The following is a 19,039-nucleotide window of genomic DNA, read 5'->3' on the forward strand; positions in this document are numbered from 1 at the left end:
TTACAAACTTAGCTGTTTCAGAAATACTTTCACCCTTTGCCTAAAAGCCAATGGTCATGCTGTTTTGGATGTCAGGCAAATCACTCTGTTTCCACATTATGACAATGACTGCACTATTTTCCCTGTCATGTGAACACACTTATAAACACTCCACTGCTAGTGCTGCCACCTGCTGTCTGTGAGTGGTTATTGCTAGTTAATGTTGAACATGGGTAGTGGTCACATTAATGTGACTGGATGCATATTTGTCACTTTTCCCCTGATGAGTCAACTTCTTATACATATTTGATTCCTTCTGGAGTGTAGAGACTTGGTGTGCAATGACTTCTACAAGTGGTTGTAGAGCCATTCTTCTAGTTGTCAGGATGGTGCTGGGCTCTCCCACTTGGGGGTTGTGAATTTGATTTATTGGTGAGAACCATCAGAGACTTTTGGAAGAGTAATGCGGCTGCAGCAAGACAAACTCTTTATTGCACCAAGAAGCTTAAGGCAGCTACAGGTACATGCCCTCATCTGCAGCCCGGCATCAACCCACAATTTCTGTGTATTGATACAGTAGAGGTAGTGCCCTTGAACTTTCACACGCATGTTGACTTGCTCCTGATTAGTTGCAGCATTCCTGCTGGCCATAATGATTGTGTTAAGCCCAGCTGGCGCGGTCGACTTGGCAATATGCGAGGCCAACTGGCTGCCAGTATGGGACAGTAGAGGCATCCGGATAAGAACCCCAGACTTACATCTGGCTGGATTTTCAATGGCAGGGAGGGCCTTGGAAGTCAACCCTCAGCCCTTCTGACAGCAGCTGCACTTTCTTATCAGTTGGTCTTGTCAGGGTAATGGCAGAGCAACACTGACTTCGTGGCAGAGGCCATCATGATGACAGTTGATAAATCAGTGACTTCTGATCCAACTGAAGATCAGCCCGGCCAGACAGACAGTATTTATACGTCCCAGAGCAGGACTGTTCTGGTGTTACAGCTGCTAAAAGTGTGTAAACTGCATGCCAAAGTGCTTTGTGGTTTTAGTAATCACCTCAAAAGGCAGATGGTGACACTTGGTGAGAGCTATGGGATAACTCTGGGTCAATATATAGCTGCAAGGGGGCCTGCTTTATGGCACTGAGCCCGTTTGCCTAGACTTGGGTCTTTGCAGTACTGCTGCCATACACTACTTAAATGAAAAATAGCTAACACATTGTTAGTAAGACTGATGTTTATGAAATACTGTGCATTCATTATGATATCAATATGTATTGCTCATCTACTGTTCATATTCTAGTGTTAACTCACTAAAGATGTCTTCTTAGATGTATAATCTTGTTGGATAAAATAAATGCACAAACAAAAAACAAAACAAAAAAGTTGTCAGTGCTGCAGTATCATTGGCGACCAAAAAGAAGAGGCTATCAGTTTCAACATCATAAAAGGAAAAATACTATATAATCTACCTCCAGAGAAAGAAACAAGAATCCAAAGACAAGAAGAGTATAACAAATGAATGAAATCTGAATCACTTGTAAACTGCGTAAAAAATGATGATGCTTCTAACAAAATTGTGTAAAAATCACTATTTCTAACCTTGAATTGCATGAACTGTATGATTCTAAATCATTGAAGAGTAATATGACAACCTTTGAAAATAGTGAAACAAATAATTTGTCAGGACACTGTGAACCAAAGGTCAGAACTAGGGTTGACAGTACTTGTCAGTTATTAAAACCAGATAGCATATGGTACACTGACACAAATGTAGAAACAAACTGCCATCACACACCAGGCATGTAACTTTTAACAGATGTGTTAATAACTTTCTAAAATTAATGTATTTGTAAATTACAGTGAATGATATACCGTTAATCATTCTGTGAGATATTTGAGCTTTGTTGCTTTATCATCTTAAGATCAGCATACTATTGTAATCAAGTGATAGAAATTTTACCAGTCTTCAGGTCTTGCTTTGGAGTTCTCTGAAAAATATGGTGTGCATCATGGAAAAGTAATCCAAGATGGGCCATTTAATTTACACAAAATTGTGAAATACCCGAGCAAGAAGAGAGATTGGTAAAGGCAAGGCCACTCCCAGCACGGGGTGGGACAGAGCAGCTGCCACCCTCTTTTCCACTCTTTCCTCCCTTAGGAAAAAATATGATCTTCGCAATCCTAACTTTGAATCATGACTCACCATGTAGACAGATGTCTCAGTCCAATACCAATTTGAAGTCAGAACATGTAACGCATATTCACTGGTTTCAAGAGCATTCAGAACCATTTGTTGTTATTCTCGTATGGCAGATGGCTTTAGGTCTTAAACAGCTTTGTACCTCCACTTGTTCATATTTTTCGTCATGTTAACAGTGTGTCAAAAACTGCTGAAATGTAAATATAGAAAGTTTGCACATGAAACTAAATGTTACCATTCCGACAACTTAAAATGTGTACAAATCTCATACCAATTATACACTCTCAGTTAAGAAAATTATAGGTAGTAAGTCTCTTGTTATGAAGTGGTCTTTTAGTATGCTTGGTTTTGACTTTTATTGTATAAGAAATTGTGATTCGTTCCCCCACAAATGTAATATGAGATCCCCTCTGCCCCAAGCACAGATCCTGGGAAAGACAAAGGTGAGACTGGTGGGTGGCTGCTAGATTGGGCAGCACACACGTAGAAGTGATTAAATACAGCAGCATGTTTTTAAGTTTAAAATTGTACGTCTGCTTCACGTGGGCTGTAAAAGATGTAAAATACCTGAAGATTGTTCCATAATGAAAGTTCTGTCTCATTTCATGAAAGTGGCATGACTTTCAGTTTTTATTGTAAAACAGACAGTACAAAAGATTCAGAAATTATTGTGAAAAAAGGGGTTGTGTGGGTGGGAACATGTTAAGAAAAACAGGAATGTGGCTAGAAATATATCCAAAAAGTCTGATTAAAGTAATTGAAAGTGACTGTACTTACTGGGCGAAAGGAAGCAGTACCGTCTTTGACATAGAAACTGGCAACCAGAAATATGCCACCACTGTACTAAATGTTCATCAGCCCACAGGCTTTGTCAACTAAGTTGAGCAGGCTGTTTGAAAATTTCTGTGTGATGGATTTCTTAGAAAATATTGCTGTTAGATAAAACTTGAACATAGACAGGGTAACAGTGTAAACAAGTGTCATATGTACAGTAGCTTATCACCATGACAAATAAGTAATCAATCTTTGACATGATTGCTTGTAACATCACTAAGAAATAATGATCAAACCTACTTGAATAAAATTTTTTGTATAATGGAAGCTCTTACATTGTTATAGCAATCAAAGCATTTAGCTATAAACGGGGGAAAATGTCAAATAAGTGGAAGCATCTTAAACAAAATTCTGCTGGTCAGTAAGGGCAGAGTTCAGTGTGCACTGTTTGTGGAATAAAACAGAATGGAAGGAATACACGCAGTGAATGCCATAGCAAAATTCTGAAAAAGTGTCTCTTACAAGTCTATGAAGAGATAAATGTGAGCAATTGAGGAAAAGACAATGAAATTTGAAGATGCTGTTTCTGCCTCTGCATAGGAAAAACTGACAGTGTAATTCTGCTTCGCATTTAAATAATGTCATATATAAAATTTCACATGTTACAAACTGAGCCTTTTTGGAGTTGCTCTGTATTGCGATGTGAAGTAAACATTGAATTAAAACTCTCGTTTATGGGTTTTAGGTGAAAGGAATGCACTTCATTATAATTTTTTTCAAAATTTCAGTCTTATCATTTGATATTTGTATATTCCAAACCTATTGTAAATGTTAATTTTACAAATTAATGCTGCATTTGTTAAGAACAGTGACAGAATGCTGGGAATTGAAGATGAATGTTCTACTGCAGAGAAAAAAGGTGAATAATAAAATATGTGAAGATTAATGTGTCACTTACAAAATATCAGTTAGATTTATGTAGCACATTTGAATTTAGAGTCCAGTGAATTCAGTTGTAACATGCATAAGAGACTACATTCAATCCTCTTCATATGAATATAATTTGGAAGTAAGTCAAGAAAAACTCTGATTAAAAAAAGTGAACTAAATAAGGCAGTGTACACAGGATAATCCAGTTTGAGTGTAATGCTTTTAATTGTTTGAGACTCACGATAGTATATGATTTCTTGTAATATGGATCCACAGCCCCTATAAATTGTTTAAATGAGGTCACATTTCCTTTTAGCTGTAACTTTTTTATTGCTGTATTGTAAATTTGGGTTTTGTGCCATTTTCAAATATCCACAAAGATGCAAAGATTACAACAATGTAAAGACCCAATGTCTGTGGAGTAACATATGAATATATTATGGAATAATATGACATCAGATCTTTATGTTGTATTATGTCTTTGTGGATGCTAGAAAATGGCACAAAACCGAAAACTGCAGTAGCACACTAAAATGTTACAGTTAAAAGTAAACATAGCATCATTTAAATATTAAAAAATGAAAGTACATTATTACATTAAATTCAAAAATAATGAAAATAGTGACACTGTAAATGTATTTAATGAAAATAAAATAGCTTTGCAATCATATTACAGTAAAAGAAGAATACAACTTTCTTTTATGTTTCAGATTCTCTGGAACCTTCTTATGAAGTTGGTTATGTGGAAAACTTCACTGAAGTAATTGTTAATGACATTCCAAGCCAGTCTCTCTCTTCACAAGTGCAGGAGACACAACCATCTTTAGGATCAAGTAGTGGTATTTCTTCTGTACCAGAAGTTGAAGACAATAGTGAAAGTGGAACAGCACATTTCAGACCAGCATCTACTCTTTGGAACTCTGTCAGAAAACTGGGGTCATTTCTCCAGGCATCTGCAGCCGAAGAGGAAGTGATTGATGTGACTCTAAAGAATTCCATTAACAATTCGAAAATACAGAAATCCATTGTGTATAAAGATGATCAAACGTACTTGTATAGACTTCAGTTACTTCAGTGTAGTGTAGACTTGGTAGAAACTAATTACCAAGATGAACTGTTTTTCCAGCCATACAATGTATTTGTGTATGAAACAGACTTTCCAAGAACAGATTCAGTGCATCCAGAAACTGTAATATGCAAGCTGTCAGTTGTACCATTCCAACAAAAGGTGGTGAAAGAATATGCTAACCTGTCTTTACCTGTAGAGGAAAACAAGGGAGGTACTAAAATAACATCAAGAAACTGTCTCTTTGTGAGACTTGTGTGTTTGGAGTGTGTTGTGCGAAATGCTTCTGAGAGCATAAGGACTCGTGTAATAAAAACAGCTTTGAAGACCATTCACAGGCCTTTATTTGTCAGTGAAATTGTCATGCATACTTTAAATGTTTTGCCCGGGTCAAGGACTACACTAGAAATGTTGCCTGTGGACAATAGTTCACATGTTACTGAAATTCACTTATCTGCTATTGACAGTGTGGTAAGTAGTGGGCTTTCCTTTTTATTACATTGATGTCTCAGCAGGGTCACAACTTTTATCCTTAAAAAGCTATTTATTTTATGTGTTTTTTCCAGAACAGCTATTTAAGTACAAAAATAAGCATCTGAACAAAAAATTAATCATCCCTGTATGCTTGCACAGATGAATTGTTAAGCCTTTACAATAGCACAATGATTGAGTCACACACTCAATTGCACATACACTGCCTCTATTAGTGATTTGTTACATATTTATGTTTCAAGCAGACATTGTATGTAAATGTGGGTAAATCTAAGGGTGCAAAAGGAGTGGCAAAAAGAGACAATCATTTTTTGTCTTACCTATGACCAAATGGTCTGTGAAGTTGCTGAATTTGTTGGTGTTTTGTGGTGGACTGTTCAATGTGTCTACAAGCAGGAGTGTAACATATGTGGCCACGAAACGCATCAGAATTGTGGTTGAGAAAGATACTGAATGAGGGAGAATGGAGGTGCATTTCATGGCCTGTGAATCAGAATCACTTCCAAACCTGACAGGATTTGCTGCAGACAGAGGATGAAGGTCCATCCCCACCTGTCAGCAGGAGAATATTGTGACAGGAACTGCAATGAGAGTTTGGAGTGGGTCACCTCGCAAGAGGCCATTGCTCTCACAGGGATGTAATGCTACGCATCTTCAGTAGGCTAGAAAACGTTGAAAGTGGATAGTAGCTAACTGCCAGAACTGGGTATAGTCTGACAAATCACATTTTCGCCCATATTGAAATGACATATGTTCATGATGAAATGAGTCTTTTATTAAAAAAATAAATAAATAAATCCTAAGATGGGCTGCTTACTGAGGTGACCATTGACATGAACAAGCATGTTCATTTAAACATTCAGAATTTCCAGGTGTTTCCTTTCAGTCAACATCTGCATAATAAGTATTTTATTGATACTCATGTTTTTCAAGACAATAGCAAAGTTCTATGGGTTGGAAGAATATGTGACTGTTTTTCTGAACACTCGCCCACCACATAATTTTTTGATTGGCATGCTAAATCAATTGACTTAAACCCCATAGAACATCTGTGGGACATGATGGATGAGTGGATGAAATGCTGACATCAGCATCCTTCCAATTTGGTTGAACTGTGTGATCGAATCCTCAATGAGTGCCTTAACCTGATGTGCCAGACTTGCATCATGTTGTGGATTCCTTGCTAACCAAATCCAGATGGTTATCAATGCCAGTAGTAGAATTATACAGTATTAAATTATGTTTATAATGAGTTCTCTAGGGGTGACTATTTTTTTTTTTTTTTTTTGTCCAGTGGACTTGATACTGTAGCTTAATGGGTCATATGCTAGAATCTTTCTTGCTCAGTGTTCATACCTAAGAGCATATAGCATTATGAATGCTAGTAATGAATGGGGAGGTTGGTGCAGCTTTGGCAGAAAAATCTGTTCTTTACAAGCAATTCAGTTGGAACTCCTACTATCTTTGAACTTGTGTAAATAAGTTTCATTGCTCTCTCCACAAATAGATTCTAATACCTTGATGTATTTCTTAAGAAATAACAAAGATAGTATGACAAACTATATTGTCATGAGGTACAAATGGTCATTTGAGAATGTGTATTTTTCAGTATTGGAGTGGTTTAATGAAATGGCAGAGAAATGGCAAAGTTCTTAGACAAATAAGCTTTTCTGCCACCTGTCTGAAAAATTAGGAAAAAAATGTAACCAAATGCCCATATTTTGTGGAATTGTGAAATACATCAAACTTCAGAGACTTAATGAGAGTGAGGGAAATAGCTGCAGTAAATGTTGTTCAGTTAAAAGGGCAATGGAAATATTAGTAAATAACTTAAGTTGTAAATTTTAGTGACACTAGGATGTCCCATTGGATCAGAATTTGTAATTAGGAATTTTGTTCTCACCAAATGGAAGAGTAATTGGATGCAGTATTTGATAGAAGTTTTATGAAGGTTAATAACATATACTTGAATGGCTTAGAATGTGGAACATTATACATAAAGTCAATGAAGTAACAGGGTCTAATACAACTTTAATTTTACTATGGCTCAGGTCATCAAATATTCCATTGCAGATGAAATTGTTTAATTCGTAAATTGAATTATTATTGTTGGCATTAAGTCCTTTAGAACTAACCTGCTTGTATAAAGAACATCCACTGCAGAGCTAGGAAGTACTTACCAAATTTCATTTGTTTCCCATAATGTTTGTTAGTGAAATATGGCAGATACAACAATGTACAAACTCGAGGAGGTAGATAGTTATTGTCCTCCTCCTCAGACCAAGAAAGGACCAACCATGCTCCCCAGTAGTTACTGAAGTGTAATCTTCTTTTTGGAAGACCTTGGGTCATATGAGAAACCATTGTCTGGTCTGAATCCTAGAGATCAGTATGGATGCATGAGGTATTAATCTACCAACAACAACAACACGGATGGCATATTGTCAGCAGGCTTTCCTTCAGTGACAGAAAATAGTGGGCATAGTTTTCAACAAAGAAAAGGGGCATAAAACTACATGATGACACTACCTGCATATACTCGTACAATTATTCAAAATTCAACATTTTTAGGTACGGATATTTTGATGTTTTAGCAGGGGAATGGTATCCTTCAAGGCAATATTTTTTGTGGAACCATTTTTACTGTTATCATAATAATGAATAACTGTTACTTCAAGGAGCTTGGAACAATGTTCAAGATTTGTGGATGGTTTTACAGTTTCTTGTTCCTCTTCCAGCTGTACAACAGCGATTTGCCAACAGACACTCACACTTAGGAAGCTGGAAGATGGACTGGCAATATTGATTTTAGATTTTCTGTAGATAAGTGTGTGTGTGTGTTTATTTTAACTATTTGTGTTGGATTTTTAATTTACCTGATGTGCAAATGAGTGACACATTCTAAGTTTTAAAGATTCAGTGAGGTTTCTGGGATTTACGTTTGATTCAAAGCTGTCATTGGTAACACATCTAATAGACCTAAAAAGGTCCCTCAAGGCACTGAACATCTTGAAGTACCTTAGTTAAATGTGTTGTGTATTAGACAGGGAGAGTCTACTAGTTTTATGGAGCTTTCTTAAAATTCTGGCTAGTTTATGGGTGTACAATTTATGGTTCACTGAGACCCTTATACTTTAAGTCTATTGACACTATCCACCACAAGGAAAAGAGACGGTCATGATCAGATGCTTGGCCTCTATACTGAGGTTGTGGCTCTGCCACACTTCATCCAGTGACAGTTTTTCAGTGTGTGTCAGGCAATACTGGTTCTTCATTGTTCCAGTATCATTGTCATACCAAACCATTGTTCACCATGCTATGGAAATCACCTTTATATATTGTTATTGAGTGGTGAGGTTACTTGTGATTCATACAAAACATGACTTAGTGGAACCATTTCTAAGCCAGAATTGGGGTCAACTGCTGCCTTAGCATCCTCAAGATTCATTTATCATCCTGACTCACTGTACATGACACAGAATATACGAGCCGGAATCAAACACGGCCAGGAGACACTGGCCTGCCAGCCGAGTGCATTGACAGTGAATCGCTGATAAACATGGAAAGACAGCAACAGCAAGATGGACAGTGAAGGCAACGTGACAGAATGACAAGTCCAGAGAGTGAACCAAAGCGAGAGCCTAGACGGAGCAGTATCGAGGAGCAAAACAACGAGTGCAATGACTAATGCAAGAGTGCAATCAGAACATGACTTGTGATTCTTTAGCTCATAAATTTATTGTGCTGTGAGGCTCAATGCTATGATAACATATGCTTAATTTTTACATAGTTACGGTACTTAAAACACTTTGTATTGTGACTGGTTTTAACATGCTATATGCTGTCACAGCAGACACAAAGGACTACTGCAGCACTGTGTGTTTCTAGTCAAACTCGGCTACCTCTTGCCCTCCTACCTTGACAAATATGTCCGTGCACACACACATGCACCCACCTCCCCCCCTCCCCCCTCCCCCCTCCCCCAACCCTCCCCACACACACCAAAATCAGTTTTACATTGTAAGTTCACAAGTTCTGGATCCTCCCATTTTAATGATGCAGGTTCACTCTTGAGCTGAATTATTTACACTTAACAAAGCAGCATGTAATGGCTCCTTTCACCCTTATGTCAATGATGACGCATTACACTAAGGACTCCATGGGATGGCAAATTAATAGGGGAACAACCTCGAACTATAAGTACTCACCTGAAACTCATAACTTATGGCGAGTGTTTGGAGGTGGTTCCAGAGTTTGCACATTAATGTTGTACCACATGTAATAGGATTGAAATCAGTTGACCTACGAAGCTGCCCAAGGACTTTGATGTCCAATGAGTATTGCTAAAACCATTCTGATGTGATAAAAAAGTGGTGAGATGGTGCACGTCTTGCTGAAGATACAGGCTACCAGCTGTGTGCTGTAGGTGAATAAATGAATACATTCAGTTGGACAGCAGATTTATGTTTTGTCACTCAGTGTGAAAGACTGCAGAGGCACATATCAGGGTTCTTACTCATCCTGTATGAACTTCAGTGCACAAGAATGCTTCCACTACTTACTGAAGTAGCTCCTATTGGAAAGCGTACAACTTGTCTGTCCAGATGACATTTTCCTATTCTCTGAGTATCCAGTGGTAGTTTTGCTGCACCAGTGCAAAACTTTGTCATGTGGCGTGCAGCAAGCTTAGTTATACATGTGGTGCAATGATTTCTGAATCTTAGGATGGCATGATTGCTGAATAGTTGTTGTATTCGTCCGTTGTTGAATTTGTGATTTATAAGGTGCTTTGTGTCCTCTTTAACTGTTGTTGTAATATGTGATAGCAAATGGTGACCCCTGTCATCAACATGTTGCCAGTGGCAATATTTATGGTTACACACTTGACATAGTAGCATATGGAAAGTGCCCACGTGATCTTTGGTCACTCATGGTCTTGCTGTGATCTGGTGCCGATACTTTGCATGTTGCCCACCATGCACTTGACTATCATACCAATGTTCTGTATGAGGTCTAATGATAGTCCAAGCACTTAATGTACTAAACTACTGCATTTGCTATGGGCATAGGTGCTCTCTCTCTCTTGAAAATAGTAGTTTCCTGTAATTCATTTCCTTGTGAGTGTACTAACATATTATCAAGCATAAGAAAGGCAGTTAGCTGAAAGACCAAAGTATCTTCCTACTCTCACCAACAGAACCATCTTGAGAGGAGGAAGAAGTCCAGTTGTATTTAAAAGAAATTAATGATGAACAGACTTACTGGTTCGCAAAATCCCTGTGATACCCTGGAATTGAGATTTCACAAGGAAAACTTACACCTCATGGAATGAGATAAATTTGTAGCAGACAGGAATGACTCCTATAGTGCAGTGCAAGTTGTGTGGTTTTAATACGTAATTTTGTAATGCTGTCAAAGTGTTTCCACATCAGCCACCAGATTCAATGTACATATGACAATTGTATGCTTACTCTCTGAATAGTTTTTCATTCCGTTGTCAATTAGTTACAGAATTACATTTGCGTACTGAATTTTCTAGTTGCCCAGTTGGTTCTACTTTCATGTAAAATGCCTCGATCTAGTATTCATCATTAACAAACTCCCTGTGCAATTGAGTAAATTGTTTACCAATTCTGATGTGAAGAGTCTCTTTCACTACATTGGCAGCTAATAGTACTCATGCAATAATTTGTATGGACAATGACAGACACAATGTCAGTCTGACACTGGTGATCTCGACGTGATAGAATTAGCCACATTATATAACAGGAAGGATGCATTCGAGATGACAGAGGCATGAATGGAAACTGTGCCTTCAGTCTCAGGACTCGCCATGCATTTGCTATCTTTTTGACTGAATAATGCAGCTTATGATTTGCACAAGTGGAAGTGAATTTTCACTAAGGCAAAATTACCGTGGATGGAACCAAATTCATAGCAAGCCAGGTGGATCAGAAATATGTAGTGGAGATCAAAGATGTGATCACCATTCCACCTATATCAGGCACATATGAGAATTTAATAACAAACTGATGTGAAGGGTTTCTGCTTCACAGGAAGAATGAATCAGATGAGTCATAACCCAAGAAGACATTGGCGAGATATGACTCTCACAGTATTTGCAACACATGTGTAGTAAGCACCCTGTGTAGTAATCCCTTGCCACCCCAAGCGAAAACTGTTATTGCATCACAAAGTGGCATTCCCTTAGACACTGTAGTGGAATTAGCTGACAAAATGTTTGATGCTATAAAATTTATGCCAGAGTGTACAGTGATGGGTGGAGGGGGGGGGGGGGGGGGCAACAGCTTGTTGTCACAAATGGTAACATGAGTCAATACTGATATGTTGTCTGCCAAAATGAATTTATTGACCAAGAAGATGGAATAATTATTGACTTAGTGTGATCGCAGCAGAGACAGCGGTCATTTTTGCAAGTGGTCGAACAGCCGTTTGTCTACCACTTCATCAACATCAGGTCCTGACAAGCTCTCCATTTTCTGTTGTTATAGGAGATTTGGAACCGGGCAGGCAAGTGTACAATGCCCTGCTTACACCCAAATGCCAGCGGCAATCGGATGTTGGCACATCAACCGATCACTTGGACATTGTCTTAGCACCTTGTCGTCAGTCATCATAACTCCGGGTACCAATATCTCATACATACTGGTTCTGACTTGTGTGTGTTCCCATGCATGGAGTTGCATAGCAAGTGGTCGTGTACCCACTTCCATTTGACTGCCTCCAACAATTCTTCCTATATTGATATGGAATGCTAAGGTGCAACTTTACGTGGGATTTCACAGTTGCAGATGTGTCAGGAGCCATAACAGGAGCAGAATTTTTGGTGTATGGTCAACAGCAGCAGGTTTTCGTCAGCACACAGCAGTACATGTGGCTAAACTCATGCAAGACACCAGCAGCAAGTCCATTGACTTGTTGAAGATATTTCCTGCACTAACGAGACTTCCAGGAGCACCAAAGAAGATACCCCGTGACTCTGTGATCACATACAGACTACCGAAGGCCCACCAGTGTCCTGCCAACCTAATGCTTGGCACTGGATAGAGTAGGCCCTTGTGGTCTCCATTACACTTGGTGCCAAAAAAGAATGGTAAATGACACCTTTGTGATGATTATTGGGTCCTAAATGATAGAACTGTGACCAGTCGTTGCCCCATACAATTACTTATGTGGCGTTATGGATACCGTGTTGTAGACTGCAAAAGCATATATGCAGATTCTGTTTGCAGAAGCAGAAATACAAAAGACAGCCATTATCAGTCCTTTTGGCCTTTTTGTGAGTTGGTTCATGAAATTTTGCCTACAAAATGCATGGTAAAGGCTCATTGACTCCATGTTACAAGGGCTAATATTTTGCTTCCCTTATCTCAATGATGTTCTGGTCTTCTTTACCTCTCTGGAGCAACATTAGCATCATCTTACAAAAGTGTTCAGAAGATTGGAGTGGTATGGCATCATTCTAAATACTGCCAAGAATGTCTTCAGCCAAACACAAGTTGAGTTTTTGGGCCATAGGACCATGCAATCTGGCTCACTACCCTTGGCAGAGAAAGTTGAAGCCATCCTGCAGATGACCCAGCCAAAGACTTTCACGGAACTGCATCATTACCTCAGAATCCTCAATTTCTATGCCGACATCTATCTCATGTGGCTGAGTAGGAAGTACCGATAAAAGCGGCACTCACAAAGACTGAAGAGGAAGGGAAAGTCACCAGTTTCAGGGATGGACAAAATGATCTTGACTTTTGAAGCAGCCAAGTGGAGTATAGCGGATGTGGCATTACTCACACACCCAAAAACGAGCACACCATTGGCACTGGTAGTTGATGCCAGTCATATGGCAATCGGCACAACATTACAACAACTTTTTGATGGAGCATGGCAATTGCTAGCATTCTTCTTGCACTAGCTGTCTCCATCTTAAAAAAAACGGAGTGCCTATGACAAAGAGCTTTTACCAATCTACGAAGCCCTTAAATATTTACAATCTCAACTGGAGGTCTGAGAATTTTCTTTACTGACCATAAGTCACATATACCATACAACAAAATAACATGAATTGCTCACCTAACCAACACAACCAGTTGGTCTACATTTCTCATTTCAGCACAGGCATGAAGCACATTTGTGGAATAGACAATATAGGGGCCAACTGCCTCTGCTGTGTCAGCAGCATCATTCATTTGATGGATTTCACAGAACCTACAGCAGCATAACAATCAGGCCAGGAGCTGCATGATCTGCTTGAAGACTTCAGATCATTGCTCAAACTTCGGATAGTACAAATTCCCAGCAATGACGCCAAGTTGTACTGTGAACTGTCCAGTGGCAAACCTTGCACTTTCCTACCAATGGCATTCAGGAGGTGTGCTTTTGGTAATATGCCTGTGCCATCTTGGAGTTCATGTGACATTGTGACTTGTCTTCAATCGTTTTGTGTGGCCAGGAATCAAGAAAGATTGCCAAGACTGGATGTGAACATGGATTAAATGCCAATGCAGTAAAGTCAACAGACACATGGGTGTGCCTGTGGGCAACTTTCCTGATGCAATGGCTCAATTTGCACACATTCATACCGATGTAGTTGGCTCCGTACCTCCATCGAATGGCCAACATTTTTTACTTACAATGATAGACCATTTCACATGCTGGCTGGAAGCCGCATCAGTAGACGTAATCTTGGCAGGGAGTTTAGCTTTTGTCTTTGTTTTGACTTAGGTGTCATGTTTTGACTGCCCTTTGCATGTCACGATGGATCGTGGATGCCAGTTTGAGTTTGACCTGTTCACACAGCTGACTAAATTCTGTAGCACTGTGCATCATAGAATTATGAGCTATTACCCCACCAGCAGTGGGATCATAGAATGCTGGCACAGATCACTGTAAACAGTCTTGATGTAGCACGATGCCAGTTGGACCATAGCCCTGCCAATGGTTTTGCTCAGCCTGATAAATACTTGCAAGCTTGATTTCGATGCTCCAGCTGGCGAAATTGTGTGGGGTGGAATGTTACGCCTGCAAAGGGAGTTAGTGGCTCCACAGTCCTAGCAGCTACCCACCTTGACAGATATCTTCCACTTGCGGTCCTGACAAATATTCAGACATGGCACCAATCCTATGTTTTTAAACCAAGACATAATGCTACTCTCTGACAGTGTCAAAGCTCCATTACAGCCACCTTACTCAGGGCCACATAAAGTGGTATGATGAGGAGACCCCACACTTGTTCTGCATTATCATTATTGGCAAAACCACTTCTGTCTTACTGGACTGCATGAAACCTGTGAGCCTCTTTCAAGAAGGAATTCCGAAGAGGACAACACAGCACAATCCTGACCCAGTTCCAATTGTTTAGTCACCACTAAATTCACTAACTGTCAATGCAAAGGAGCCCTCAGGATGCACAACATGATTTGGTCAATGAGCACATTTCCCTACAAGGTTTTTGGACACTGCTCTGCTTCCCTGGTGGGGGCTGATGTAGCAAATAGAAGTGACTCTACAGTGCAGTGTAAGTTGTGTGGTTTTTGCATGTAATTTTGTAATGCTGTCAAAGTGCTTATGCCCCAGCCACCAGACGAACGGTATTCTATGATGCTTGTACACTTGTCCGTAGAATAGTTTTCCATTCCATTGTTAATTTGTTATGGAGTCAAATTTGACTATTGAATGTTCTAGCCATCAGGTTAGTACTACTTTCATGTAAAACACCGTGATTTAGTATTCATCATTAATTAACTGCATGTGCAGTTGAATAAAATGTTTACTGATTCTGATGTGAAGAGTTGCTTTTGCTACCTCAGGGGCTAATTTGTTCAGACTGACACATTCAACTGCAAACAGAGATAAACTTGTAGTAAAAGTGTTCGTTAGTGATACTTCATTTAACTGGTAGCTGGACTGTTAATATACAAGCAGCTGTCGCCATGTAAATCAGAAAATAACTATGCTGTTAAATAATGGTGTTGGCGGTGGGATCATGAATTAAATCTCCTTTTATGAAGGTTCCGTGCATGCTAGTCTTATTGAAAAATTGGATTCTTTTAATGTATTTTAGCACTTGCAGTCTCTCGTACATTTAATATTTTTATTGACTCAATCACATAATAATTTTATACTGTTAATTGATTTTAACCACCATTGCCCATCATCAGTACAACTGAAACAGCATAAGGATGAGTTCCTAGTAATGCTTATTATGACTGTGGTTTATGTTATGTTACGAAAATATTAAATGTACTCGCGAAACAGTCAGTCAGTGTCTCCCAACAATATATCATTTTTCCCAAAAACTTGGCTCCATAGTGATTGGTTGTTTTGAAGAGACCTAGGTTTTTCCTTTGAAATTATAATCATGGCATATTTCATCAGTGCCATATTGCTCTTTCTCTCATTGGTGTTCCCTTGTGCTCCCTGAGAAACTGCTCATTGGGCACTTCATAGTAATCTTACAGCAATACTAAAAAGAAGTTTGCTAAAGTGGGCATAGTAGAACAAATAGTTTGTTCTGCAGCCTGTGCTAATTGAACAGTGAAATAGGTTGCAAAATCTGATGGATGGCAACAGTAAAATTATGTGTGATGTTTGTTACTCCAAAGTGGATTTTGAAGTAAGCTTATGTTTTTTAATGTTAAAAATATCACACCAGTAATCAAAACTGACCATCAGCAAGAAATCTCGGCTTTCAAGGTGTAAATATTAACTGTAAGTGCGTAAAAAAAACTATATGAGTTTTATGAGACCCTACAGGCAGAGGTACAGAGAGTAGTTAATCTGAAGAGTATAATATTGTGCAGCATCCAACGTGACAATAAATAATGATAAAAAACTTCCAGGGCTTTAGTTTTATGTACAGTGAATTTCTAACTCTGGTTTGTGGAAATTGTAATACTACGAAGGGTATATAAATATCACGTGAAACATATAGAATACTAATGAACCAGGAAGAGCTGCACAATTGCTAAATATGCTCCCCGTCTTTTTCTATCTCCTCCTCCTTCCCCTCTAATTGTCAATCTCCTCCCCCCCTCTCTCCTTGTCCATCTCCTCCTCTTCCTCCTCTCTCTGTCCATCACCTCCTCTTCCTCCTCTCTCTGTCCATCACCTTCCCCCCCTTCCCCCCCCCCCCCCCCCCTCTGTTCATTACCTCCATCTCACCCCCTCTTTGTGCATCATCTCTGCTTCACCCTAAATACAACATTACTGTTTTTTCTTAAAACTGACTGTGAGGAAGAAAACAAAACAGCACATTATTGTGCTTACAGTTTTGATTAAAATTATATATAAGGAGAAAGACAACAAACTGGAGAAAAAAATTGTCAAATGGTTTAAGTTCGCTGCCATCGTAGTTAAAACTGGAAAGTAAACTGCACATCTTCACAGCACAGTACAGCAGTATCTTTGTCACAGTTAGTTTTAACAAAAAATCTGTACATTGTTGTCTAAAAATATATAGCCTGTGCTCATATGAATGAGAATGAGTACCACGTAAAAAAAAAAAAAAAAAAAAAAAGAAGAAGAAAAGTAAGTTATAATCTCAGAGACTTGGATGATATTGTTGAAAGTTTGGAATTTTATACCAGTTTGAGACGGGGGACAGTTTATCACATGTCACTGTAGCCAAGATCGTTAATGTATAGTTTGTGTAGTGGTGCTCGATCCAAAGGCAGCCAGTTCAAACCCTGGTATAGGAAAAAAAATTCCATTGCCTGTCTTTGGCTAACGAGGGGAGAAAATTTGCTGGCATACAGTTTCTGATCACCAATTTTTTTTGGTATTTATTTCCAATGTGTGTGCCATTTATTATGGTGTTAGAATACATCACACTCCTGTAATGCTCCTGGTCTCACTCTCCTCTAACCCACTACACACACACTCTCGACCCAACAGTCTCCTCTTTCTCTGTACTGCATGTCCTCTTAATCCACTCTTCCACATCATCATCATCATCATTATCATCATCATCATTATATTCTGCATAAACTCATTGACTCTGATGTTCATGCATCCTAGCCTGTGCACCTGCTGCCTCTCTCCCCCACTTTCTTATTCTGCTTATTCGCTGCCTCCACCCGAGCCATCAGCCACTCTTCTTTCCTCCTCCTCCCCCCCCCCCTCCCCCCTTCCCAGCCATCCTTTTCAATTCTTGAATTCATGCCCCTTTCCACTGCAGTCATTGTGTGCTCAGCCAGCACATTGTAAAGGCACATATACGGGGTGTCTCACCTAACTCTGCCACCTCAAATATCTATGTAACAACAATAGATATTCAAAAATAGTTTTCACCAGCATGAATGTAAGGCAGGGGCTTAGGAAACTAAATACTATGTGAAATTTTATGGCCTTGGTTTCATTGCAATATGTCAATTACATCATGAGAAACTGTGAAGCAAAGTTGACCCTTTAAATAAATGAAGCGCAAAGCTAGCACAGGTCCTGAGACTCGAGCGTGCAGCTCACACTGCTGATAATCATGATGTGATTGATGTACTACATCAGTGGAGTGTTAATGTATGGTGTGGTATTGTATGAGAACACATCATTGGCCCATATTTCATTGGTGGCACTCCTAAAGGGGGATAGTTTAGCCCCTTCTTGAGCTGTACCTTACTTGAATTAGTCCACCTCTTATAATGTGTCAAATAATGCGGTATCAGAATGATGGATGTCCTGTGCATAATGTTTATTGTTTCGAAAAGACAACTAGAGGTACAATTAGTGGTAACACACTTGGTTTCATGTTTCGAAACCTCATAAGTTCTGAAATATATGGCTTATAAAGGATAGCAATGGCGTCACAGTTTCTGACGTAATGTGTCGCATGTAGTACTGTACTCAGAGCAGGGCTTACCTGCACTGGTGCCTGTATCCTGCTGTAAACATACCAATATCACCATAGCACACTCTACCTTCAGTGTACAAGTGTCTCCTAATCTGGTCTGCTGAACTGCTCTCATACTGTAACGTAATTCACATACATTGCCACATTAAAACCTGTTTTCTTGTGGCTTGTTACATTTGATGTCATCTAGTCAATATGCCAGCCTTCAGTAATGAAGAAAAACCAGATATTATTTTAATTTATAGTGAATGTCACAGAAATGCAACCACAGCTGTGACACTGTATGCTGAAAGTTACCCAAATCGGCGGTGTCCGTTACGCCGAAACATTGGCAACATCTGCAAGACACTCACGGGGACAGGAAGCTGGGCTCCCACAAAATGTCAATGTACAACACCAGTGTCTGGAAATGGAAACGAAATTGCTGTTTGGGCTACTTTAGCGCACAATCCTCAGGTGGGTGTATGAGAAATTGCACGAGGTGTAGAAATAAGCCACAGTAATGTGTGCAGAATCTTGCATCGGCATCAGTTTCATCCGTTCCATATCTCACTGCACCAAGAGCTGTATGGGAATGACTTTGAATTTCGCATTGCATTCTGTTGTTTTGCACTTCAACAGTTGCAAGGTAATTCAGTATTCCTAAGCAATACATTGTTGACGGACAAGGCTTCATTTACAAATCATGGTAATGTGACTCTGCGGAACATGCACTACTGGTCCGTGCAAAATCC

General features: G+C 39.3%; 1 protein-coding gene across 1 annotated transcript in view; it reads left to right on the forward strand.

The window, feature by feature from the left end:
- LOC124776403 (peroxisome biogenesis factor 1) overlaps nucleotides 1-19,039 on the forward strand; it is a 388,232-nt gene that overhangs the window by 57,794 nt on the left and 311,399 nt on the right. Inside the window, 1 exon segment of the mRNA XM_047251383.1 lies at nucleotides 4,593-5,419. Coding sequence (XP_047107339.1) covers nucleotides 4,593-5,419 — 827 coding nt within the window.

Source organism: Schistocerca piceifrons, chromosome 2 (genome assembly GCF_021461385.2).
Source record: "Schistocerca piceifrons isolate TAMUIC-IGC-003096 chromosome 2, iqSchPice1.1, whole genome shotgun sequence".
Taxonomy (NCBI): Eukaryota; Metazoa; Arthropoda; class Insecta; order Orthoptera; family Acrididae; genus Schistocerca; species Schistocerca piceifrons.